This window comes from Neophocaena asiaeorientalis, unplaced genomic scaffold (genome assembly GCF_003031525.2).
Source record: "Neophocaena asiaeorientalis asiaeorientalis breed wild unplaced genomic scaffold, Neophocaena_asiaeorientalis_V1.1 scaffold59, whole genome shotgun sequence".
Taxonomy (NCBI): domain Eukaryota; kingdom Metazoa; phylum Chordata; class Mammalia; order Artiodactyla; family Phocoenidae; genus Neophocaena; species Neophocaena asiaeorientalis.
In genome coordinates this window covers 201,459-229,453 of record NW_020174268.1, presented here as the reverse complement: position 1 = coordinate 229,453, position 27,995 = coordinate 201,459, and the positions used below count along the sequence as shown (strand labels likewise).

The window sequence follows — 27,995 nt, the reverse complement described above, 5'->3', positions numbered from 1 at the left end:
ATTTCAGCCTCAGAAAGCTCACAACGGAAAAGAAATACCTATAAAGAAAAAGGCAAAGCAAGAAACAGAACCCTGAAAGAGGTCGAGGATCATAACATCTGGGAAATCCAAGCAATGATGCTGGGAGGGAACTTGAGGGGCCAAGGTTTGCCTGGAAGTGGAAAACCATTACTCTTCCCACTGGAAAGCCAGCTTCCCAGCATTTCCCCCCATGTGACCTGACTACTGTACATTTCTCCTTCAAAATGTCAATCAGTGGGAAAAAGGAGTTGAGTTATCAAGTTCGGCGTGTTGGTCTTCAGCAATGCAGTTTTCCTACATATTAAAGGGACTAACCATAAAGCATGTTTTAAACCCTCCTATCTGATTCAAAAGTAATTTTTCTCTTGGTTTAAGATATTTTGGCAGGAAAGCCACTTAATCAATTTAGCTATAAAACACAGTTCAATATTAACACTGTCAGTAAAAAACCTTCCTGTCCTGAACACTTCCCGCTTACTTTATTGGCCACGGCATCGGCTGCAACAGCTTTTTCCAACGTTTTTTCATGCGCCTTCTCTACTTTGGCAACGAAATCCTTTACAGTTTCACAAAGTACCCTTTGAAGAAAAGAAATTGTGCAAGTCAGGAAACTCGGTAGGCTGATTTGCTTCGATTTACAAACATATTTAAAAATAAGCACAATTAAGTAAACTGTTAAAATATCGGGATCATTTGTTTAGAAACCCATACTTGTATTTGCTGTGTAACATGTCCTATAGAAGTTCAAGACATTAGAAGTGATAAACGGATACATGAATAAACCTTGCTCTACATAATTTAAATAAGTCATTTTAAGGTTATAACAAGCCTTTCTCAAATATTTAAATTTTTAAAATTCTTGAGAAGAGTAGTTGTAGACCTTATTTAAAAAAGAAAGCATTATCTTCTGTACCTTATGTATCCTTATAACAGGACTTTCAGTGTTGAGCAGACAAGAATAAATCTGTCACTAATGGTGTCACTGCTGCTCTCCTATTCATTATATAGGTAACTATATTCTTCCTGAAGAGGAAAGAGGTTGTGCGTTATGCTGGAAACCAACCTGCCTCTTGACTTGAGTTATAGTCTCTGTAAATCCATTCATTTTTTTCCTTAAGATCACCAATGTAATACCATGCAGACTAACTGAATTTAGGTCTTGTTCGTGTCAGCAATATATGGTTTACTTGTTTGTTTCTTTTAATTACATTTGGTTTCTTTGCAATAGAAATAGACTAAAAGAAAAAAATCTGAAACATCAAAAAATTTGCCAAAAGTCTTTAGAACTGGTGTTGGATTAGAAACTACAACCAACAGAATGGTATATGACCAGCTTTTTGTAGGAAGCACTTATAAAGTGATTTTGAAAACAAAATCAGACTATTTAAAAATAACCATATTTCTCTTTAACATTGATAAAGGTTGAGGAATTTTAGGAAAAAAACCCCCAGATTACAGCAATTATTTTTTTCTATTATACTCACAATTTTCTCTGGTATGGGAGTGACATAAACTTTCCAGATACTTAAGTATTAGGAAATCGAGCCATTCAATAGATACAGTGTACACACACACACACACACACACACACTCTTCAAACCTTCACACTTATCATCTAAGAAATAAATGAATTACTCCTAACATTTTTTGTTTTGTTTGTTATTTTTGGCAACCATTTCTAGATTTCACTTGGACAAAAGGTAATACTTCCTAAACCTTTAAACTTTTTGGTTGGGCTTTTAAACAGATTTCTACAGAGACTCTAGCTAACCATTTATTAGAGATTCATTCATGTGTTTCATGTCAAGTTTGGTCTTCTTTGTTTATGTATAATACTTTTATGGAATTTCTTGAAATATTCAGACAGGCTACTATGAAATTTCTTCTATGAACTTTACTGAAAGCTTTTCTAAGACATCCCACGTTTAAGAAGAGGAAACAATGACATTCCCTCCTCTTTACGGAACTCCAAAATAAAAGTTTTCCTTGTTATTATTACAAACTGTGTTGATAAATTTTCCTCTTGGATTTGTGAAATTGCATAGTGCCATAACATTATCATAGATACTTTTGCTGGCGTTTCACTAACTCCTAGGGACAGAGCCTGTTGGTCCATCCGTCTAGGAATGAAAGGGGCAGCAGAGGTGCTTCCTCACTTGTGCCATGCTGCTGAGGCAGACAGAGGCTCAGGGAGAGAGGAGGATACTGTGTTAGGGAATGCTTGCCACTTAGTTGGGGGAATCTTATGGTGCACTAAGTTCCATATTCCAGAAGACAGAGGATATTTATAATCTGGAGGAATGAATTCACTTTTTGTTATACCTAAATGGTGAATGCAGAGGTTTTTAAAATAGAAATAAAACATATACTTAAAAGCAGTGTGATTTCAAAGTCACACCAACTAGGAACTTGCAAACTTGGGGAAAAACAGTTTTAAGATGTATTTACTATAGTAACACAAAAAACATCCTCCAACTGATACAGTTTCCCACTTTAAAACATAAAGACTTCCAGAAAATATGTGCAAAAATCAAATGAATGAAACTGGAACATGGATCTTCACATAGAGCTAAAAATATTCTAAATTCCTAATTCCACGTTTAATTAACATTAGTTATCATTTTGATGAGGCATATCCAGCACCGTACTTCTTTAGTTTTGTTCTTTCTCTTCCAAGCGGAACATGGTCAAATTATTCAGTTGAAGCTAACAACAGTCCACACAGCTAGCATGCTTTATGATTTCCACCATCATCTTAATTATGTTATATATGGATCTATACTTATCACTGGTAACAGCATCTTCATTTATCAGTTTTCCACTTATTTTTAATAGGGGTAAATGACAATAAAACATGCAAATGCTACACTAAGAAAAATACGGCAATGGTGCCCAAACAGAACCACAAGTTGGTAGTCAGTATCTGAAAACTTCATTTTGAATCTGATATTTAAAAGTTCCAATCAGAAATTAAAGGTAATTTACAAACATCAATGCATAATATATTAAAACCCCTAGCTATCTGTGTGCTCTGAGGAAAGATTCTAAGTACATATCTTACCTCATCTATTCAGTGAGGGCGTTTGCCTAAATTATCTCTAAGATAGATCCTAAATCTAAAATTCTATGGTTCTATGACAATGGTTCCAATTTTATTATTTTTTCCTGCTAATGATCCATTTTCTGAGAGGTTTTTTTAAAAATGTTTATGTATTATTTTTTTTTGGTGCATCAGGTCTTAGTTGCAGTGTGCAGGCTCTCTAGTTGTGGCGCACAGGCTCCAGAGCACTGTAGGCTCTGTAGTTGTGGCGCACAGGCTCCCGAGCGCATGGGCTCTGCAGTTTGTGGCATGCGGGTTCTCTAGTTGAGGCACAAGGGCTCAGTAGTTGCAGTGCATGGGCTTAGTTGCCCCGCAACATGTGGGATCTTAGTTTCCCGACCAGGGATCAAACCCGTGTCCCCTGTATTGCTAGGTGGATTCTTAACCACTGGACCACCAGTGAAGTCCCTGAGAATTTTTGTCTACAGAATAAATTGCATTTACTTAATAACTTGTTTTTTATTTTTATTAATAAATCACATCTATAATGACTAATTAGTCCTTCTGAATCTCAGAAGATAACTCATGTTACCATTACTGAACTGACAAAATTACAAAGTCAAGGAAATGTTGACTTTATGTTGATGAACTACATTAGTTAACCTACTTATTAGCTATGCTGATGAAATACAGCTTTTCCATCAGCATTTTCAACATTTTAACATGGTTAAAAATAGCTTAAGCTACTGGGAATTACTATTTTATGAAACAAATATAAACATACACAGAGGTTTAGTTAAAACCTTCTGCCTTAATGTATCATTCAACAAGTAAATGGCATTAACAAAAGAAGAGAATTCTTTATTTTATCTAGGTGGTAGTTAAAAGAATGTAGATGTAAATGTGTGTGTGTATTATCTTTTTCTAATCACTAAGCTGTACCTTTATGATTTGAGTACTTTACTGTGTATATGTCGTGCCTCAAATAACACAGTTTTTTAAAAGTAGGGAGAACTACTATAGATTTTCTAAGTCTTAGAGACATAAAACCCAAATGCAATACATGCCCTGTTTGGATTCTGATTTGAACGAATCAATTGTCTAAAAAAAACTTCAAGAAAATTAGGGGAAATGGAATATAGGTTGAGTAATTATTATTAATTTTATTAGATTTTTAAAAAAGATTATTGGATATACATACTGAAGGTGGAATAAAATGATTTCTGGGATTTGCTTAGAGATACTCCAGCAAAAGAAAGTGGGGAGTAGATGACAAAATGTTGATAAATACTGAAGCTGAGTGATGGGTATGGTGGGAAATCATTATACTAGTGTCTCTACCTTTTTGCATATTTGAAAAAAATCCATAACAAAAGTCAAAGTAAAAATATACTAAATCACTGGTACAAAGTTATTACATATTGTCCTCTCTTTTCTCTCTTGAACCTCTTTATGGCAAATCCCCCAGAATTTTAATCTGCTGTTGTACAGTTCAGGCATCTGGGCGGGCCTGGGAGCTCAGACAAGTGACAAGAGGGGACCAAGGTTGTAATAGAATCTGCTTAAAGGCAAATGAGGGAGGAATCCAAAGCCAAGCTAAGAGTAGAGCCTAGAAAAGGAGCCAGGCGGAGGTCAAGGAAAAACTGTGAAATGCAGTTGGGTAAAACATGAGGTGAGGATACCATAATTTAATATAGCACTCTGTAGTTTATAAGCTCTAATTTTATTTCATTACTCAAGTTAATTCCCCTAACAGTTCCATGAGGCAGGAAGGACAGGCATTCTTTCCATTCTTACACTTGATAAAACAGGCATAGGTCACAAAGCCAGCAAATGGTTGAATCTCATCTAGGGCCTCAGACTGACATAGTACAGCACTGTGACTTATGCCAGTGGTTTTCAAGCTGTTTTTCAGAAATATTTCAAGGATTTCACGAAGGCTTGATTAAAATTTCATTTAGAAATATAGAATATAATTTTTTAAATGTTCTTAACATTTTAAAATAACTGTTAGGTATACAAGAGAACAATACTATGCTAACTTTTACTTTAGAATTCACTATCTTTTGTGCAAATCTCGTACTATATTTAATGCAGTTTCCAGTTATTCCTGCATTTCATGTTGGTTACATGGTCGTAAGGAAATTGTCTTCAATTAAATAAAAATGGCATCCTTACGACCACGTAACCAACATAAAATACAGAAATAATTGGAAACTGCACAGAACATAAAACTAAAACATCCACCTATAACCTTATTGCTTATTTCTCTGTTAAATAACTAATAATTTAATCCTATCCTATGTATTAATGCCAACAAAATAAAATTTTAGTTTTTTAACATTGGGATTCTGCATAAAATTTTATTTGAAAAAAGACAGTTATAAGTCAATTATCATCTTAAAGAAATAAAAATAAAAAACACATAAAATGTAAAAAAGGCAGTAATCAAACACCCAAAAGCCAATATTAAAGCTTTGCTACCATCTGAACTAAGAAAGGTGGCCAAATAAAATATTTACTTAACTGTATTAAAGAATAATTCTATAACTTGTTATACCTTTAAAAAGTTTCCATTGCAACTTTCAATCTTTTCTGGCCACGTCCTCTAAAATGTCCCATAAAGAGGCACTTGACTCATAGGGCAAGGGTGGCAAATGTAAATGTCTTCCTCATAGAAGTCACTTAAGAAATACCAGAGGAAGTAACTTTGGTATGTGAATTTGGCCCAAGATGAGAAAGACGATAGGGAGTGCTAAGGCCGGGACAAAGTAGAGATTTGTACATTTCACCATAAAGCAATATAACTAATTAAAAAACACCCAATCGAGGCATCAACCAAAAAACCCATCAGCATCACTGCCCATCAAATAAAGCGCATCTGGAGCCCACTAATCTGGGCAACCAGTGTGCTTCCCTTGCCTTTTGCTGTTAACTCTTTTCCTGTTGCTCAGTCCTATCTCCTGTTGCTGAAGGTTATGGCACCAAAAGCAACTGTCACTACATCTGTGCTTTGGTCACAAGCAAATTTGTTTTTCATGATTTATTTTGTCTTTCCTTGACTTCTTTGCAAATTAAGTATGTAACATGTAAAGTTTGTGTATTTTTCCCTCCATCACTTCCCCACTCCCTTTCTTTCCCTTCCCTTTCTCTCCTCTTTCTGTATATCAGTAATATTTCCTTGCTAAGCCTGAATCCTAAAGCATGCTGTTACTTTTGCTCATCAGTTGAAAATTTCAGTGGGTTTCACTCCTTCCTGTAGTTGACTTTCCAGTTCTCATGACAGCAGTATAGGGTGCTTCAAGACTAAATCCTAAATTCCAGCCAGGCCACATTCGGGATAATAAAGTCAAGGAGCTTTGGCTCCATGTATGGAATCAACTTAACTAAAATCTGATAACTTTGAATTCAAATATAATTACATCATTTAAACATACTGAGAAATGTCATTTTGAAAAATCTCATTATTATTTTCCTTTTCCTGGTGTAAACAATCCCTGAATAGTAGTGTTTATGGAAATAATGAATTATAGTGAAATGTGTTTTCCACATCATAATTAATCATAAATGTTTCTTTACACAAGAACTTAGATTAATCAAATTCTAAACATTCACTGTACCTTTTTGACAAAAATGTTTCGAATTAAGCCTCAAAAAAATAGCCTCTAAATAAACTCCACTGCAAATAAGATGCTAAGGTGGTTTTTAAAAAACCAGTGCAAATTTAGTATATCTAGTTCTATAACCTACTTCACAGATATTTTGGGGGACGGAAATCATGAAGAAATGTCATAAGTGGTAGGAAACAGCTTTCCTTTCATTTTCACCATATAACTATATCATGACTTGAACTCCACAACTCACTTGGCAGATGATATGACCACTGCATGTTCATCAGAATTGAGGATTTTTGTAAGATGAGCCGCAACTGAGTCTTCATAAATTGTCATCTGAAAAAATAAAAAACTCACACTGTATTATTGTTTCTGGCATTTGTACAACTCGGTTATTACTGCTTCAAAAACGGGACCATTTTGACTCATCTGACACATGGCGACAGCTGTAATGAAATATAAATGGATTTAATGAAATAAATAATATATATGAAAGAGTCATTATACAAAATAGATAAATATTTCCTTTCTCTGAAAGGCTCTTTGTTTCTGGAATTCTCTAATTCATATTCTTAGAAAAATCCATAAAATCCATTAAAAATTTCACTAATGTCAAATAGCTGAATATATAAAAAAAAAACTCTTACAAGTCAGTACAAAAAAAGCGAGACAACCTAATAAAAATTGGCAAAAGACTAGAAACGAAAGAGGAAGATAGGGCTTCCCTGGTGGCGCAGTGGTTAAGAATCCGTCTGCCAATGCAGGGGACATGGGTTCGAGCCCTGGTCTGGGAATATCTCACATGCTACAGAGCAACTAAGCCTGTGTGCCGCAACTACTGAGCCCACATGTCACAACTACTGAGCCCACATGTCACAACTACTGAAGCCCGCACGCCTAGAGCCCATGCCCTGCAACAGGAGAAGCCAGCGCAATGAGACGCCCACGCACCACAATAAAGACCCAACGCAGCCAAATATAAATAAATAAAATTTTAAAAATGAAAAATAAATAAAAAAATAAATAAAGAGGAAGATATACGAGTGGTCCATAAGCAGATGAAAAGGTGATCAATCTCATCAGCCATCAGGGAAATAGAAACTAAAACCACAATGCAACACCCCTGTATATCTGCAGGATAGTTAAAAGGAAAACAACAGCAATGACTGGAAAATGCCATGTGCTGGCAAGGTTGTGGAGCAACAGAATTCTTGTACACTGTGGTGGAGGCACAAATTGATACAAACACTCTAGAAAACTGCTGGGTAGTACCTATTAAAGCAGAACGTATGCATAACACTGTAGGATTCAGCCATTCAACTTCTGTTTATACTCAAAAGAAAGGCAGGTGTGCTTTCCCAAAAGACACGTGCTAGAGTGTTCAGGGCAATGAGAATGCATGACGTACCACTATGTCACAATATAGATGGATCTCACAGACATAATATTTAGGGAAAGAATTCAGAAATGAAGGAGTGCACACATACAAAATGATTCTATTTTATAAAGTACAAAAACAGACAAGATTAACCTATGCTGTTAAAAGTTAAGATAGTGGTTACTGGGGTGGGAGGTGGGGTGATGAAAGAAAGGGGGACACGGGGCGGGGGGGGGTACCAGTAATGCTGCCTTGTGTCTGGGTGTTGATTACATGGGTTCATTCAGTTTCTGGAAACTTACCAAGCTGTATGTTTATGATCTGTGCACTTTTCTGTATGTGTAATTCAATAAAAAGTTTTTAAAATGCTGAATGCATGTCATTCAATCATGTAAATAAGTATTTCTCTCAATGAAATAATCAAAATGCTAAAGGAATCCCATATCCCCTGATCTATTTGACTCAAACTTTAACATTCTGTTGAAAGAACACATCTTCCTAATACGTAAAAATGTGCGCAATATTTAAACAGCCTCATGTTCAGAGCCTTCCACCAAATGTTTGCCTCTACTCTATTCCATGTCACACAGCTCAAAAATGTCCATTATAAACTATCTGCTCTATTCGAGCTGGCCTCCAATGCTCTTCTGACTCAGGTAACCTTTCATTGCTTTTTACCAATCAGCATCAGTTTATTCACACACAAATGAAGATTCAATCACCCGCCCCCCCATAAAGCCTTCCTGACTAGCTTCTTCCCAAAGCACTCTCAGTCCTGCTTTACACCCATTGCCACCAATGGCAATCAGTGTGCTTCTGATTTAAATTTCTATCTTACTGCCTTCAAAGGCAGAGCACATACGGAAAAGAAATTTTACCTGAAAGAAGGGAGGAGAGGGGAGGAACCTCAAAGTTTCACACAATACCGTATTGACTGATAAATCTACTTACTGGTCCCTGGTCTAAACATTAAAAACTACATCTTTACAGTTAAGATCAGAAAAATGAAAATGTATCTTCTAAAAAAAGCAAAGGAAGGAAATACTCTTCCAAGAAATTGATTTTATTTCTTTTCCCTACAGGGTAGACTGTCATAGCACATAAGAGGGTCGAGAAAAACCATCAATTCCATTTGAATTTACATGTAAAAAATCCAAGTTTTTGTCCATTAAAAGTAACCAAAGGCATAGAGTACAACCTTTTCCAGAGGAAAAGGATATAATCTCTATATCCAAGGATAAAATTATTATTATTTTTTTAAATAAATTTATTTATTTTTGGCCGTGCTGGGTCTTCGTTGCTGCACGCAGGCTTTCGCCAGTTGAGAGCACAAGCTCAGCAGTTGTGGCGCAGGGGCTTAGTTGCTGTGCGGCATGTGGGATCTTCCCGGACCAGGGCTCGAACCCATGTCCCCTGCATTGACAGGCGGATTCTTAACCACTGCGCCACCAGGGAAGCTGGGATAAAATTATTGATGTCACTTATTAAGCTATTATGTAGTCACTTAGCAGCCTTAGGAAGGTAAAGTAGTAACAGTTGACGTTTTTTATTGTGTACCAGGCACTGTGATTAAATACTTTGTATGTATTTATTCTATTCATTGTCCTGTTTTACAGCCAAGGCACCTAAGGCTCAGGTGAGTGATTTGCCCAAGAACCACAGCTAATGAAGAGCAGACAAGCTACAAGTAGGGATTCTGGAGCTTATTCCATCACACCCCCCCACACACACACACCCTGACCAAGCAAGTCTTGGTCTTTGCCTAATTGTATCTGTCAAATATAAATTTCATAATTGATCAGGTGTATTACTATAAGAGCCTCCTGGTTGGGCTTCCTCTGTCTCTCCTGCCCCTTTTCAAACCAGTCTCCACTTCACAACAGAGTGATTTTTTTTTCTAAAGCACAAATCCGATCATGCCACATCCCAGCTTAACATGTCTAAGTTTTCTAGAGAAAGTCAAAAGTCTTCAGCTAACATGTAAGACTCTCCATGATCTGAACCCTCCTTTCCTCTCCTCTGTCCTGTCTTTTGACGCCCTTCCCCTGCACCACATGCACTAACTCTACAGAATTACTTGTAGTGCCCCAGATGTACCAAGGTCCTTACTATCAAGCTCTGCGTAATGCTCTTTTTCAACTAGCTAATTCTTCTCTTTTTTTGTGCTGAAAACCCAGTTTAGGTACAACCTCCTCTGTAAAGACTTCACTGAACTTACCAGGCTAAGAACCCGCTCTTCTGTGCGATCATTATACCCTGAAAATAACTTAAACACTGCTGGTCATTTCCTTGTCTGGCCCTCCCACTGGACCAGAGATTCCCAAACTTTCTGGGCTCATGCATCCTTAGCGTCTTAGTAATTTCGTCACAGTGCCCCTGGGCCAAAAGAAATACTTAGTAGTAGTTAAGTCCAAACAGCTAATAAGTACTTATGTCCTGACAACTTAATAACTATTTGAAAAAATAATACACATAAATTAAAAGAAAAGAAATACCTTATTTCATTCTTAAATAACTAGTCGTGAGCCTGTGGGCACTGCATACACCTCAAACCTCAGAATCAGATTGACCGTGATACCCTCATTTCCTATTCAACACCCATTTTTGTGTGGAGTTTGCTTTACATCACAGCAGCTACTGAAAATCCAGCTGCACAAAAACATAATGTCATCAAAAGGAATGTAGTGCAACCTAGTATTTAAACTGTGTACTACCTCAAGCTAGTAGTTTCTGTGATGTCCAACAGATGTTGAGTATTACAATGTTTTCTTTGAAATTTAAAAGAATCTCATGGTAGCCCTCTGAGTTCACTGAGGTGCCTGGCACACAGCTTGGCAAACACAGCTCTAAGTTGATTGAAACTAGAGGGTAAATCTTTTATTTCCAGTCCCAGGTACCAATAGGTACTTAATATTGTTGAATGAATGAAAGAAAAACTAAAGTTACAACTTCATAGCATGCTATTACCAAGCAGCTAGAAAACAGACAGAATTGAGGGGAAAGAGGTTTTATTACTCAGTACGAGTAAATTTAGAAATAAACTAATCAGAAGATTTTCATTTCCAGAAATTTGAGGCCATTCTCTCCTGTGTTTTCAGGGAGTTGACTGGGGTACAGCAGCTTACACCTTCTCTTTGATTACCTTGGCATTGATAACAAGCATCCGTAGACTTACTAGACTTGTATGATTGGGGAATGATACAGAAGAGACCAAAAACATGACCTCTGCATCAAAAGGCTTTTAATCCAAAAAGAAAGCAGTAGGAATCTGGCTTCCAAGGAATACATAAGGCCAGAGGGCTTTGATGTCAAGATGTCCACTGTTCTAATACAGTTTGGTATTTAGATTAAAAGAAATTTAACAATACGATTTTTTTTTTTAAGCCATGCTGCATAGCCTGTGGGATCTTATTTCCGTGACCAGGGATTGAACCCAGGCCACAGCAGTGAAAGTGCCAAGTCCTAACCACTGTACCTTCAGGGAATTCCCTAACAGTACTAATTTTTAATTCACTGTCTACTTTGTGCTAGTCATCGTACCGGATGACAACATAATTAATGGTGAGTGAATAATATACATTGCCTGATCCTTACAGTGTGATAGCAGTAAGATGACGGAAGGTGAAGGGGGCTGTGGAACTACTGAAGAAAGACACAGACGTAAGACTTGGGAGATGAGGGATGACCACTTGGAGTGAGTGGTGGACACCTGGAATGAGTGATACCTAAGCTGAGACTTGAGGTGAGAACAGAGTGAACTAGTATGAGGCCAATGGAGAGATGCATATTCATTCGCCAAGGGGTAGAGGAGAGAAGAACCTGATGGCATGGGGATTTTACATTAAATGTAAACAATACATTTCCTGATAGTGAGCATTAAGCAATAGAATCATTGTTACTGAAGGAAATCATGGAATCACTATTCTTACAATGTTCAAAAAGTACGTAACGAATAGAATTACTTAATTATGGCCATAAGGAATTAATCAATAAAACTGTCATAATTCCTTAAAGCTCTATAATTCTATGGCGCCAGCAGAATGCTAACAGTTAATAAGAAGATCAACCACATTTTGTGGAAAATCGAAAAGAACAGAAATTTCACAATCACGCATAAGGGAATCCAAAATAAATATTTTACTTAAAAAATATAAGCTGGAACATTAGATTGAGCCTACGAAGAAGGAATATTTAGCTCACTTTTATTTCAGTTTTCAAGGCAAAGAAGTCACACAGTGACTGGTCAGAGTGACAAAGAACACTCATTTAACCTGTAATCTTAAGGCACACTATCTCTTTGTTATGAAATACTTTAATAAAAAAGCAAAATACATGAAGTTTCATTCAAAACTCCTTTACACTAAAAAAGAGCTTTCTTCCATGTAGTTACAATTGTACCTCATATTTAGTGACTACATATATGATAAAAGTAAATTGTCTGACTTTATCTTATATGCTAGGATATGGACATCTTGAAGTAAGAAGAGCAAAATAATGCCCCTTTTGTCTCTGGAGAGAAAATTAATAACATTTAAAAAATACTATTAAGAAAAAAGATTGGTTCCTATGAAAACATGTTTATAGTTGAAAAAAATAATAATATAAACAAAAATGCTGCTGGAAAGAAAGTAGTAAATATATTAATCTTTCATAGTAATTACCTCTGGGTGGCAGGACTGTAAATAAAATTTTTACCTTCTTTTTTATATATTTTTGTATTTTCCAAAATTTTTAGAAGCAGGTTTTGCTACTTTTATATCAGGGAAAAAATTTAAATACAGTTAGCTTCTTTAAGGAAAAGCCCATGTTTCTAGTTATCATTCCTTTCCTTAGTTGTGACACGATCCTAATTTTCTTGATGACAAAACAAAGATTTCAACTGTAAAATAAACAGATGAATTTTCCTAGAGGGAAAAATAAGCTATCATAGATCAAATGGCCTTAGTGAGTCAGAGAATAATCCTTTGAAAGTTAGGTTGTTTTAAATCTCCAGTGCTTTGAGGTTTAATCAGAATGCTGAATCTTTAAGAACGTCTAAAAACTGCAGTTATTAATGGTCTGTAGCAGGGATGGAATGAAGTGCACTGGCTTCCTTTGTTTTATCTTGATCCACAGACTTAACCTAGAGGCCTGTCCTGATGCATCCTCAACGCAGCAGGGAAAGCAGGAAGAGAGAAATTCTGATACAATATTCTGGTGACGAGTAAGTATTGATGTGTGTCTGGAGCTGGGCAAACACCTAATATTCAAACAGGTGCTCATGGGTGAAACAGAAGATGAGTGAAAGCTAACAGGAGCCTGGCATCAGCTGGCTTCCCTGGAGCCCCGTTGGTATGAGTAAATAGGCAGGTGGAATATTCAGGGAGAACTATCAGGGTGGGAGCAAGGGAACCTGCATGCCTGGTGCTTTCCACACACTTATCACCTCCTTTAATCCTCCCAACATTGTGGTCTCCTCAACAGCTGAGGTCCATGAAGATGTGACCCACAAAGGCGAGTGATGTGGCTGAATTCACACGCCCAGGGTGGTTGTCATGGAAGGACACTAACCTAGATGGTAAGGATTCTTTCCTCTGGAGGAGAAGACCAGAAGCAGTCAATGAGACCAAACCCCAAACAAGAAAAATTACCATTAAGTGAACATACTATCGTGTCTTATATGTTTTTTATTGCTCAAGACACTCACCCCCGTTTTCAAATGACAAATAGATAAAGAGTTAAAGTCTTACATAAAATTCTTCAGATGCTTCTGGAGGTTCTGGAAGTAGAGAAGCCTTTGCTGGCAATTTGAGTTCATAGGTCATTATACTCCACCTGAAGGGAGAAAAATCTTTGGTCTAAAATTCCTTTAAAATTTAATAAACTGACGTTGTTCTTACCTCACATACACACAGACGCACATATATTCATGAACTATGGTTTGCTGTGTCTAAAATAACCAAATATGGGAAGAGATGGACTTTTGGTAATCTCATAAAATGCTGAATTCATAATTTATGATTTCCGTATCTTACCAATTCTCTGATTGGTGACTTCCAAACATTTGAAGGCTATGGCCCACAGTAAGAAATGCAGATATGTAACAAGACCTCTCCTCTTCACTAGGTGCAAAGCATTCTGACTTTTCTATTCCTTTCTGTTTCACTTTTAAAATAATGCTCACTGCAATTTCTAACTAGATTATATAAGTTGCTAATGGGTCACAGCCCCAAATTCTAAAACATGTCCTAGATTAAACAAAGGCGTAGTACCTACGAAAAATAAATCATTCTGCACGTAACAATCTGTCTTGCCAAGTCGGCTTATACAGACATGAAATGAAAACTATGAAAATTAGATAAATAGTCCTTCTTACATGAAGAAAGTAAGCATGGGATTGAGAGGAAAAAATTGATAGAAATAATACTTAATTGAGGCAACTTTATTTCAATTAGCTGTAAATATTAATTTCAAACCAAACATTGAATCATTTGGTGTTAGAGAAAAGCAATCAACTCCAGATAAATCCAGTCTTCTATCTAAAATAATTTCAAAATTTGGGAAGAACAATTGGGTAGGGACATTATTGTTGTCAGTAACAGGATGTGAAATAAAAGGTCTTTCAAAGACACAAAGCATAATAAGAGCAGTACTGTAACACATGGATTTTAAGAAAAGCATATCACAGTGGATGCCAGTGATAGAACCTAGAGGAAAATCCCAAGATTAGCATCAGTATGTAAAGACAGCCGGGTGTATCATTCAGACTAATAAGTCTTTGCATAAAAATTCAAATTCTGAGAGAATTCCCCAAAAGACACAGGTTATATGTTAGGATGTATAAGTGAAATAGATGTGTATAGCTACTATTCAACTCTTGACATGAATGTACTATAAATACACATTTGAGCACAAAAAGTCATCCATTCTTTCATTCATCCACGCAACAGGTATGTACTGAACGTCTCAAAGTGACAGTATTCCAGGGTCTGGAAATACAAAATTGAATAAGACTTCTCTAATAAAGCTTGTATTCTAGTGCAGAAACAGACGTAATACAAGCAACAAATAAAATAATTAAACTTTGTAAACTTCCAAATAGGGGAAATCACAATTGGAAACATGAAAGTCCAGTTCCGTATATCTGGCGATACTTCTCTGGTCAAAGGATGGTTAAAGAATTGGGAAAGAAATCCACCCAAATGTCCTTGCACCTTCCATGCTATACCTCCTCCCTTTATAGGCAATGATTGGAGCTGATGAAACAGGAGAAAGTGGCAGCACAAGTCAGGAAGGGATGCTCATTGGTACCAGCTAAGCAGAGTTGAAAGCAGAAGTTACGGACCCATTTGGTGAGTATGTGCATTAAACAGAGAGTGCAGTGTTGAAAGCCCCTGGGAAGTAGAGTCTGGATTTCATTGCAGACAGCCAGTTCAACCACTTATTAGCTATGTGACACTGCTAATATAAAAACCTCCTGAGCCTTTTTACCTGTAAGATGGAGACGATAATGACATTAGCCATTTCTAAATGTACAGTGAGGATTAAAGGAGATGATACTCTATCAAGTAAAGTAACTAGAGGTGCCAGGCAGACAAAAAATACTATTCATTGTTACTCCACTGTCTCCGTAAGACTCAATTTTCATCTTTGTAAAACAGTCATAATAATGCTTTTCTTAGCCAGTGTTGTTTTGAGGGTCAAATAAATTAATATATATGAAAAAGCATATATGATGTAGAATATTATCAAACATCAATTTTTTCACCTGTTCTTTACAAATGGTATTCTTAATTAGTAAGGAAAACACTGGAACAAAATATTCTTATGTTTCTAAACAACAGTCCTAGCTTTTTAAATCCCCTTTGATTTGTTTCTTCCTGTGGTTTTTTTGTTTTTTGTTTTCTTTTGCAGGTCTGTATTAAGGAATTTTACCAAGGGGGTGTTGTTTCTCTGCTAACCACCTAGAGAAATTAATTTTTATAACTTACAAGGGAAAAGCCACACCCAGAGCAGAGGAAATGCCTCACAGCATTTCCTAGGTTGCGGGGAGAGCGGTATTTAAATTTACAACAAAAAGCCATTTAAAATACCTTGTGGGGTTTGGTTAGCACTGAACTGGGCAGTCATCTGGGAAATCACCTCCAGGCTCTTTAAAGACTGGAGACTGAGTCTACTTTATGCTCCCAAACTACTGGGGGATCCCTCTCATGACTGGTTTGGGATAAACACAGACAAATGCTTGCCAGCCCAGCTTTCTTTCTAAATATTCTGTCAGCAAAAGAATCAGCCATTACAACATTACCTTATGTCAGGCAAGGTTACAATTAATTAGGTTATAGCTTATTTTAGAGTAATTACATTTTAGATTGGTGGCTCCCTGATGAGATTTCGTTATTTTCGGGAAGAGTACCACAGATGGCTAATCCTATCAAAGTTGTTTTGATTCATGCTAGCTCAAATTTATAATAAGATTTTGACATTTGTGTCCCACTTATGATGGAGGTTACTGCTTACTGAGCCCTGGTTCAGGGCTCAGTATAATTAAGTATATATAAGTATATAGCCCTCAGTATAAATAAGTATAGCTCAGTATAAATAAGTATATAGCCCTGTATATATACCTGTATATATAAGTATATAGCCCTCAGTATAAATAAGTATAGCTCAGTATAAATAAGTATATAGCCCTGTATAATTAAGAAGAGATAGTCTAAAAAAATCTAAGGTTTTTATGTCTTTCTTAGTTTTAATGAAACCAGAAGATGAAGGGACCATACATATTATACTCATCAAAAGCCCCCTCACTAACTATTTAAGCTTTCTGAGCCAAATAGGAGTTAAAAGTAACTAGTATCATCATAGCCTTCTACATTATCTTTAAAATAATGGATTCAGGGCTTCCCTGGTGGTGCAGTGGTTGAGAGTCCGCCTGCTGATGCAGGGGACACGGGTTCGTGCCCCGGTCTGGGAAGATCCCACATGCCGCGGAGCGGCTGGGCCCGTGACATGGCCGCTGAGCCTGCGCGTCCGGAGCCTGTGCTCCGCAACGGGAGAGGCCACAACAGTGAGAGGCCCGTGTACAGCAAAAAAAAAAAAAATAATAATAATAATAATGGATTCATTAAACCAGTTTCCTCATTTTTCTTTTTTTTTTACAATTCATTCATTCACTCAAAAAAACATATTTATTGAGTGTCTATTCTGTGCCAGGCTCTGTTCTAGACCTCAGGGGTGGACCCCCGTCAGGGGTTACCGTCAGTACAATTTTACTTATCAGAAAAAGATATCAGTATGTCACTTTCGGTCTAATTTTAGAAGAGAATTTGTTATTACCTGTCCAACATTTTGGTGCTGGCTCGTTCCAGCTTCTCAAGTATCTGAGGAAGTTGGGTGTCGTCATCGTATGAGCCTCCCCAGCCAAGAACCCGGGCAAGGTCATTTCCTGTACCCAGAGGCAGTACTCCCAGCTGACACTGAAAGACAGCCCCACAGGAGACCTCAGACAAGTTGACACATAGGGACTCTGACATTTCTGTACATCACTGGTCAGCAGGTTAGGATAACTAGCAGTGAAAGGAATGACCACTTACCTGTTTATTCAAGTTGAGCTTATCAATTTCTGACAAAACCCAACCCACACTTCCATCTCCTCCACAAACAAGAATCCGGAAATTGTCAAACTTCTGGAATAATCTTAAACTGAAAGAAAAAAGTATTTTATTTTAGTGTAAGTAAATAAAAATCACGTTCCCCAATTCTTTGTCATTCTGTTAGTTATTGGTATTCATGTTCAGATTAAATATAAGAACCCTTACATATGAATTATACTATAAAAATCAATTTGAGTGCAATGTGTAACTCAAGAAAATGTCTTAATCATAAAGCGGAAAGGAGATTATAAGTAGAAACGGAGATGAAATTAGGAAAAAAGGGGAGTGAGAAATGAGAAAACAAAAAAGAAGCAGAACCCAGGAAAGAGAATGAAAGGTAAGTGATAGGAGACGGTAAGAGTACTGACTTTTCTCTTTACTTCACAAGGATATGTTATTTCCATGAATAGCATATTACAAACTAGGGCACTGATGCTCCTGAGTGGCACAGGGCAGTTCCTCAACAGACCCACCAAACCTTGCCCAATGTACCCCTGCCATACTCCCAGTAGCTGTTTTGCTTCCTCTTTTCCTGTTCTCAGGTCAATCTTTCTACTTCTGTCTTCCTTCATCTCAAATTTTGACACATTTCACCCTGCGAGTGTACCTTTGTACACCTCAAGTATTGTGGAAAATCGAAGAAATATGGAGACAATCTCGAGAAGTTTCACAAAGGGAGTTGCTTAGAATTTTAGAGGATGGGTAGAAAAAATAAATGTCAAAAATAGAAGATATTGGAACCATGGAGGATTATAAAACAGATATGCTAGAAAGGGGGACAAAGCTAACCAGCAATGGGAGAGACAAAGGTGAGGAGAGAGGCTAGATGAGGAAGTGCCAGGACACATGCAGGAGAAAGGAAGGGAGGTACAAGCACATAACGAAAGAGCTGGGTTCAAATGAAGAAGACCAACACTCATGGGACCAGAAGGGCTTGAGACAGCAAGAAAAAGGCAATGGAAACAAGAAGGAAGACCCTGAAAGGACACAGTGAAAAGAGGCACAAAGAGAGTCTGAGGAGAGAAACACAGAAGATAGGAGAGTGCTAAATCACAAAACACAAAGGCCTTCTCAGGAACTGGCATCTAAAATCTTCATTTCTACTTCTGTGTTTATGATTTAAGGTGACAGTGGAACCCAAGAGAAAAGCCGAGTTGGCGTTAAGTAAATTATAAGGAGATCACAGGCTCTTGGGTCAGATGACACAATATTACCTCTTCAACAAAAATCATATATATACACTAAAAACGTATTCAAAGTCCCTCAAGGCATATTTTCCCTCTTGAAAATATATTTAAGCTTTTCCCCCCAGATTTTAGGTTATATGACATTCCAGTTTGAAATGAACATGAACAAAAGCACTCTTTTGTCATGTATGGGAACTGAGTCTGAAATCCTTGAGGGCCTGTCCTTGAGGCCCACAACAGTATCTGTGCTTTGGTTAAATAATTGATTATTTGTATTATGTACAACTCAGTACTACCCTCCCATGCAAATCATTTTCTCAAGTTATTGTTTGTATTTCTATCTTTACACAAGTTGATCTACTTTGTAGAGCTAAGCAAACAGAATTGTCTGATGTAGGATATATTCTAAAACATTTTCTAAACAAACTTTAGAACTTTCAGCACCCAAGGAAGATGTATAAATATCAAAAAGTTTATGTTAAAATTTATAATCAGAACTTTAAAGAAAGGGAGATGTCAGAAGATCAACACAGAGATGTCTAGATGAATCTGCAGTTTTCATCAGCTGAAAAACCAAGTGTATTTCGTGCTCAGTGCTACATATCATTCAAACGAGATTTATCAATAATCAATTACCCTAAATGAGGACCGCCATTCATCAAATCAAACACCTGAGCTGGATTTAGTAACTGTTTAAATCGGCGAAGAAACTTTACTCCCTGATTATCTCCACTCTTAGAATTGACAAAAACCAATAGAGGACTAACACAGAATGAAAATGTTGCTCTACAGAAACCTGTTAAAAAAAAGAAACAAAACACAGCACAAGATCAATACGTACAGCTTTCTCTTTTCAAACTCTTAAAAAAACTTCAGAGGAAAAAAGATAAATTCATAAATAAAGAACCTTGTTTATTACTTTAACAATGTTATCATTTAGCGCCCCCAAAAGGAGATAGGTTTATTATTTACATACTAAGACCATAGAACTTATCTTTTAAAATGTACACTATAATGAAAAATCATACCAAAGATGGTAAAAGTATTAATCATAGATAAATTGAGATCTACCACCTGCCTTAACAACACCTAATTATTAAGAGAAACCAATCATAGTCTATAAATTCACAATTGTTAAAGGATTCATGCTCATTTTCGGCATTATATTTAACTCCTCCTTGATAAGGCCTTAGAAAATATTTTTAAATTTTATAATAAATAACAGAACTTTGATATATCAGGATTTGGTTGGGGGGCTGTTAATAACACAGGTTAACAAATCATTTTCTGCAGCTTATAATATCTATGATATCTACTGGCATCATTTACATAAAAAGTTTGAAAAGCATAAGGCACTTTATCGATGCAAAACATTGATAAGAGTTCATGGTAAAAGCCTTCTGTAATATGGTTTGCTTACAAGGAAGTTATTAGTATGCTATTCCAAAACCAGTGCTGTAAACAGGTTCTTCAGTACGTACAATTAAGTTGTAAAATTCCAGAAAAAGTGAATGAATTTATAGGAGTATAAATTCCTACAATGAAATGGTAAGAAAACACATTTCAATAAGAGCTATGCTAACGGGCAGCTTCAATTACGGAGGGGGAAAAATTGCTTATAAAAAATTAATCTTTTCATATGGCATTTTGTTACAGAATAACAATGTTATTTTATTTGCTGAAATGTAAATCTCATACACTGCAATTTCACCACTGTGTTAATAGTTATGTTTTTACACCTTAATTTTAAAACGTTCTTTTATAAATTAAATGTACTGTTCTGCAACTGAAATTGAATTATTATATAAAAACTAACCAGAAGAACCAATTACAGTTCTATTTATTCTAGGAAAATAGATGTACATATCAACATTCGATATACCAGGAATATACATACTTACACCACTGCTACATACCATCAGAATCGGTGCTGTTCAGTGCAATTGGAGGTATGACAGATACTCTACATTGGCCAAGTGGACATATAGGATGATATAAGTCTTTGCAGGCAGTGTGTACCTAATAACAATGAAATAAACCTTCAGGAATCATAAAAACACACCAATGTTTTATTAAGGCATAAATTATATCTAAGGAACTGGTAAATGAAGATCAAGTGCATCCCAAAATGTTCAGTAATTCATAAATTACTTTAATGGCACAATACTTATACTTCTAAGGAATGGCCTAATCATTTTAGAGATGGGAATCTGATTTGGTCTGTACAGCCTGTCTTCATGATTGCCTCAGGCAAGTAGTATGTAGTCAATAAATGCCTGGTGAAGGGAAGGAGAGCGGAAGAGAAGAGGAAGAAGTGCAGAGGAAGGGAGGAAGGAAGGGAGGGAGCAGGGAAGGAAGAAGGGAAGCGAACCAGTGAGTGTCAATATAATTGTCCATAGGAAATGATAATGACATTTACCTTATAAAATTCTTACAGAATTAAATGAAGATTAATACAATCTGTAATGTGTCTGCTCTTTCTGCAGTGATCTATAACTTTCTATTCACACATCTTTTATAATATTGTCATGTTATTATAGTTATAAGTACATCCGTGCCTATGTTCTCAGCTAGACTTCTGGCTCTGTAAGGAAAAGGAAAAGGTTCTATTATTGCCCCCTCATCTTGGAAGATGATACACATCACAGGCACTCAGCAAGTGTGTTAACTCTGTAGAATAAAAAGTTTCAAGGTCACTCAGGCAGGGCAAACATATCAAGTAGGACCCAGGCAATTTAGAACAATTTATGCACTCAACTAGAGAGCCTTTAAATGTTTTATTAGGAAGAGCAGGCACTTCATAAAGCACTTATTTAATAAGGCTTTATTTTATTAGTCCTTTTAGAAAACTGGCATATCAATTAAACATGTATTTATCAAAACTTTTGAGAAAATAATTGAAATTTAAAAGCGATTCTTGTTCTGCTGATGACCTAATTTTGGACCATTTCCTGTTATGACTTATAATCATTAACAATCCAAATGGATTTTAGAAAAATGAGCAGGCACAGATAGTTTTAAAAGGAATTCAAAACGTATGAGAATCACAGGGCATTTTGCTCTATGATTTACAACAATGTTAAATGAGAAAAGCAGAGATAAAATTGTATCTTCACTATTTTATAGAAAAGGTAAAACTATACCCAGAGATTGGACAACAGCTGGAAAAATTAAGAATCATTAGGATTGTGGAACTATGGTTTGGTTTTGTTTTGAACCAGGTGACTATGTTTAGACACTAGATGTTTTGCTGTTAGAAACACATATTTTAAAGGCATCATAATATTATAATGGATAGATGATAGTGTATAGGAAGTACAAGATTAAGAGGCATGTAACAAAAGTGATGGTGGCCCAGAAACCTGCATGTCTAACTGACACATGGAATAATTTCAGGCAAAGGTGATACTTAAGATTGCCAGGAAAAAAGAGGAAAGACATTCCAGAATCATCCCTTCTACAGTCTGTAATAATACTTCTGTCCCATTTGCGAAATTTTAAAAATGTGGCAGAGGGTAGAACAAGCAAGTAAAAAACCTAATTTAACTCCTACTGCTTTTCTAACTCCAACTGTTAAACTTAATAAAGTTTAAAAACTGCTGACTAATTTATCCCTCCCCCGCTTTCCCTTTTGGTGACCATAAGTTTGTTTGCTATGTCTGTGGGATAAATTAGGAGTGTGGGATTAACATATATACACTATGATATATCAAATAGATAACCAACAAGGACCTACTATATAGCACAGGGAACTATACTCAATATTTTGTAATAACCTATAAAGGAAAAGAATCTGAAAAAGAATACATAAACATATATATGTAGGTATAACTGAGTCACTGTGCTGTACACCTGAAACTCACACAACATTGTAAATCAACTACAATAGAAAAAGACAACTACTGACTAAACACAAGTAGAGACATATATTGCAAGTAAAGACGACTTACATAAAACCTTTCTAAAATAATTCATCACACAGATGACCTGCTTTCTTTTCAAAAAGTTAGAAAAGAACAGCTGAAGTCCCAGAAGTAGAGAAATAGATTTCAGTAAATGCAAACCAATAAAAATAGTGGTAGATGCATACATCAGTGGTTGTCCCCCCAAAGAAGAAATCTTAGGTGGGATGGAATCTTGATTTAAAATCCTGTTTACGTGAGCACTCCTTTAAAATAAGGAACAGCAGAAGGGGGCTTTCAGGGTTAGGGTTGCACCAAAACTCCAAAGAGAGGTATCTAATATAGTCTGCATATTATATTAAATGGGATGAAAGAAATAAAAAGTAACATCTATGTCAATAAAAGAGGCAATCGATGAAGAATAACAAAAGCATGGGGATGAAGAGAATCATGTTCGATTCAAAAATGAAAAAGAGGGGACTTCCCTGGCGGTCCAGTGGTTAAGACTCCTCGCTTCCACTGCAGGGGGCGCGGGTTCCAACCCTCGTGGAGAACTAAGATCCCGCGTGCCAGGCAGCGCGGCCAAAAAAAATTAAAAACAAAAACAAAAAAGAAACACAAGATTGTCTATCAGACCTGACTAAAAAATTATAGGACTTTTTTCTCTGTGGCCTATGGACTCAGTCTCATTGATTATGAAATCAACGTATCACACGCACATCTCTTGCATTTGCTCATCTTCATCGTGCTTATTAAAGACAATGCTTTCCTTCTTTTTGTTGGGGAGAGAGGGGCTGACTTCCAAGACTCAAAACACGACCAAACAACTCTGCCCCAAAGCAAGGCAATCAGCATCGTAATCAGACAGCATCACCCGGCGCTCAGGTGAGCACTCACTGCCTCCTCGTCCTGCTGTCTTTTAGCCCCACATCACCCTCTGAGGGGCGTGAGGTCACCCTCTGAGGGGCGTGAGGTCACCCTCTGAGTTCCTGCACCGACTGCCCTCCTGCAGGATGGAGGCCCAGTCCTCACACAGTCTGGCAGAGATGGGACCCTTGCTTGCCGTTGGCTCCACGTTATGCTGTGTCTGCTTCTCACCACTTTCTCGCACATGCAAAGAAGTTTTAAAATATTTACTTATTTATATAACATCAATGTACATAATCTAAATTATATCAGTGCACAGCCTACTGAACTCGGCTTCTTTCTCTCGGAGAACACACACGGGACTGTAGCAAACTTACACTTGGCCTGTTAATCAAAATTTGGTGGCTTTCTGTGGGCAACAGGTAGTAAAGCAGGCTGAAAACCACTTAAGTGTGGCTAAAGCTTGATGAAAAACAATAAAACTGTGGGAAAGAGGTCCTCACGCAAAGGGACAAGAGTAGGTGTCACAAAAAGGGCATTTGCAAAAGTAACCAGAGTGGAAGGAACGCATCTTGAAAAAAGATGAACCTTACAAACGGGTGCGTGTGCTACCAGGCTCTGCTCTGCCATAAATTCTTAGCTTTGTCTCTAAATCACACGGATGAAAAAGATAAAGAAAGAAACATTTTAAATGGAAAATAATTATAAAACTCTCACCATCGTTTTACACCAAAGGCATCTCCAGTCTTGAAGACGGAGAACGCTGCCACACGTTTTTTCACAGACAGCACACTTGGCACTCACGGGCAAGTTACCCTCGAGCCACTGGTGGGGCATAGCCAGCTGTGCAGCAGGAAGAAAGGGCAGTCAAATTAAAGACCATGGAGGACATCATTCTTAGCCAAGGGAAGAGATACAATGATTTCTTACTCTATGGAATCAGCACCATGTATCATTCGTGGCATATGTTCATTTCCCCCACATTTATTGAGCATCTATTATGCCCTGAACACTGTAGGGATATAAAGATACTTAAGTAAGACTAAACCCCTGCCCTGCAGGATTTGCAGTCTCACTGAGGAGAAAGGCACATAGAGAGAATATCATAAAGTGACCACAAAGTGTTATCAGCGATTCACATGCAAGGCAGTCAAGGTTTTGAAGGTGGGCGGCACCACTGAGAGGAGGCCCCAAAGTCTCAGGAGTGAACATCTGAGTAAACGGCTGAGCTGAGCCTTAAAGAATAACTTAGTTGGCCAGATAAGGGTCTACAGCACCAGCCCAGCCCAGCAACCACTCCTAAGCCCTTACACAACATTCCCCTTGAAATTTAAGAGCTGAAGGAAGCTACAAAGAACTGGATTGAAAATAAAAAGTCACAATCAACCAAAACCTTCCATCTAATCATAATAATAAACACTCCCCCGAACTCTCTGTCGTAATTGAACTAATAGACGCTCCCACTTAATTTCCACAGGAGAGGAGAATAAAAGAGCGGAGGTGCCGGCGAGAGATGGGAGAGAGTACGAACTTACCCCATCCTCGTTCTCTATGATGTCCTTCCCAATGGAGGCCAGGGTCGTCCACTTGCAGTTATTTGTTGCTCTCACTGCACACCTTTTATGAGCCTTGAACTTACACCAAAAAAAAAAAAAAAAAGTGAACCATTGCTAAATGAATATGCACTTTTGGACCAACAATGAAAGGAAATCACAGCATGAAATTTTAAAGTGGTCGGGGGGGCAGAAGAAAAACAATATTTGTAAAAGCTTCTATTACTCTTCAATGATATTCTGAAAAGCAAATATGGCTATGTGTTTATGAAGCACTTTGATCAAGCTATAGATTGCTCCTTAAAGAGATTCCACTTACTCTAAAAGAAGAAAAGAAAGGAAATAAATGCAAAAAAAATAATTATTGAGGAGAAGGGAGACAACATACACACAACAGAAGAAAATAAAATTCAATAATACAGGAGGGCTGGTAACAGCCAATTTCTAAGTCTGGGTGCTGACTACATGAATGCGTTTAATTTGTGAAAATTCAACAAGCTGTGTACACTTCTGATATTTGCTTTTTTCTGTACGTATAATATACTTAAATCAAAAGTTTGAAACTACCAGAGAGATAAAGACCAAGATAATTCAGGGGAATTTTAAAGTGCAAGTACGTCAAGAACATATCCAGGCATCATGGGAAATAGGTTGACGAGGGTCACAAAGATGGCACTGTCTTTTGAAAGTAACCTGTTGGGACGACTACATGACAATGTAGAAGGGAGGAATGATGAAGTGACGTTCCTACTACAGGCATCGCTAATTCTCCCAGGCCATATTATCAGAAAGGTGCCTGCAAAGGAGAAGTAAGAGGAAACAACCGAGACAGAAGCCGCACATACATGAAAAAACAAATAAACCACAGATGATTTGAAAAATTAACCCTTGCTTATGAAAATCAGAACTTGACTCCTACTAAGCTTATCCAGCCCTCTAGGGACACACATTATCCAAGCGTTAATGGATACTGATGTTATAAAAGAGTTTCTGACTTTTCAGGCGGCTCCTTATCACATGGTTTTGGAATTTCTACCAGTAAACCGTTAACAAATTTGAAATGACGGGTTACGCACCATTCTCTTTAAATTGTCCTAGTTTGATGTAACATGAGAACGAAGGGGTCAAGTAAAATAACTAAGATGCCTATAGCCAAATGTTCAGAATGCTTCAAGTATCATGAATAGCCGATATATAAATGGCCACTTAAATTGAGCTGGTTTTTCCTTTAAAAATATCAGTCTATAGACACTGCCAATGTTTCATTTACCTGCTCTTTTGTGTACAATGACAAGTTCTTTCCTCGAAATCATACTATTTTTGTTATAAATGACTTTGTGACTAAGCACAGACTTTGTATAGAAAGCAAGTTTTCAACTGAATTTTACTGCTGATAAGCAACACTATAAAGAAACAGCACCACAGGAAATTAGCTTAGTTTGAAAAAAAAATTTAGCATGACCTGTTCCTTTTTGCTCCAAGTGACTTTTAAATTATTTAATATTTTAAACTATTTAAATATTGTCATCTGTTACTGTATTTCTCAAGAGCATGGTTCTAGTTTTAGTTCTAGTTTTAAAAAACAGGCTGCTTTTTAAGTACAAATAAGTACTTGATATTAACAGTCAGTATTTTTTCTAAGAGGCAAAGAAGGAAGTAAAACGAGGGCAACAGAGTACAATTTCATGGCTTTTTGAAGATTTTGCCATTAAAAATCAAACACCTCATTAAAAATAAAAATCACTCTTGTAATAATAAAGTTTTTCATGCAATGAGCCTTGAGAATTACAAAGTTGCTTAATACAACATATACAACATATAATGATAAAAATAAAACAAACTGAGCTGTAACTATGGACACTAAGGAATGGGCTTGATTACTAGGCACCTTAATTTGTGCCTAGTAATTAGCTGCCAATTAATTTTCTCCAAACAAGTTATTCTGAAATAAGGCACTTTTTCCTGACCTGTAAATTCATTATTTTAAAACCATAAAACATAAAAAATACAGTGACATGAAACAAATTATGATTCTTTATTGCAATATTCAATCTTTACCACTTTGTAAGTGTTCATGGGTACTTAACATAAAAATAAGTACCCATGTGGAGATATTTATGCTGTTGATTAAAAAAAAAAATCACCGCTTAACTTTTTATTCTTAGAGTGCTGTATAAATAACTGTGAAGCACAATTATGCTCTGAAATTATAATTAACATTCTCAATTGACTTGGGGATTATTTATGAAATGTATTTTCTGTCTTCTATTTTTCATTCATATATTTTGTATATGCAAGGCTTTAAAATCATAATTTTAGTTATTATTCAACACAAGACAAATCAGTACAGACTCTTTTTACTGTGAAAACAAGGGCAGAAAGATTAAGTAAATTTAGTGGTGGCGTTACACACTGGAAGCGAGATTCCATTCTAATACAATGTTATTCATTGTCATTGTTGAATGAATTTTTCCTGTATTTGCATCTCTGTTATAACTCTTAAAGCGTCTTGTATTTTAAGCCCTTAGTTTTATCAAGCAACAGTTTATTCAGATTTCAAGGGGGTTTCTAAAGTTTAACTTTGCTTACAGTAAAAATATCCTAAATAACCACAGTCCCATAAAATAAAAAGGCAATTTTTTTGTATATTCATAAAACCCTTGGGATTTTTAAAACCTTCTGCTGCAGTTTTAAAAATACTCCATGGGCAAGACGCTGCAGATTTAAAATTTTTATTAGCAGAGAAAATGAATACTAACATGTATTCCCCTAAAAATATAATTTAAAAATACTATAATTGA

The 27,995-nt window shown here is 36.6% G+C and overlaps 1 protein-coding gene across 3 annotated transcripts in view; it reads right to left on the bottom strand.

The window, feature by feature from the left end:
- DGKH (diacylglycerol kinase eta) overlaps positions 1 to 27,995 on the bottom strand; it is a 164,362-nt gene that overhangs the window by 39,665 nt on the left and 96,702 nt on the right. For 2 of the 3 annotated variants that reach the window (XM_024755605.1, XM_024755604.1), the window contains exons 6-15: positions 27,599 to 27,606; positions 25,177 to 25,275; positions 24,359 to 24,484; positions 20,789 to 20,891; positions 19,509 to 19,668; positions 17,626 to 17,734; positions 17,369 to 17,508; positions 13,783 to 13,867; positions 6,926 to 7,011; positions 500 to 599 (exon numbers count right to left, since the gene is read on the bottom strand). In XM_024755605.1, the coding sequence (XP_024611373.1) occupies positions 500 to 599; positions 6,926 to 7,011; positions 13,783 to 13,867; positions 17,369 to 17,508; positions 17,626 to 17,734; positions 19,509 to 19,668; positions 20,789 to 20,891; positions 24,359 to 24,484; positions 25,177 to 25,275; positions 27,599 to 27,606 (1,016 nt within the window). The remainder of the gene's footprint in view (positions 1 to 499; positions 600 to 6,925; positions 7,012 to 13,782; positions 13,868 to 17,368; positions 17,509 to 17,625; positions 17,735 to 19,508; positions 19,669 to 20,788; positions 20,892 to 24,358; positions 24,485 to 25,176; positions 25,276 to 27,598; positions 27,607 to 27,995) is intronic. The other variant, XM_024755606.1, reaches the window with a different exon arrangement.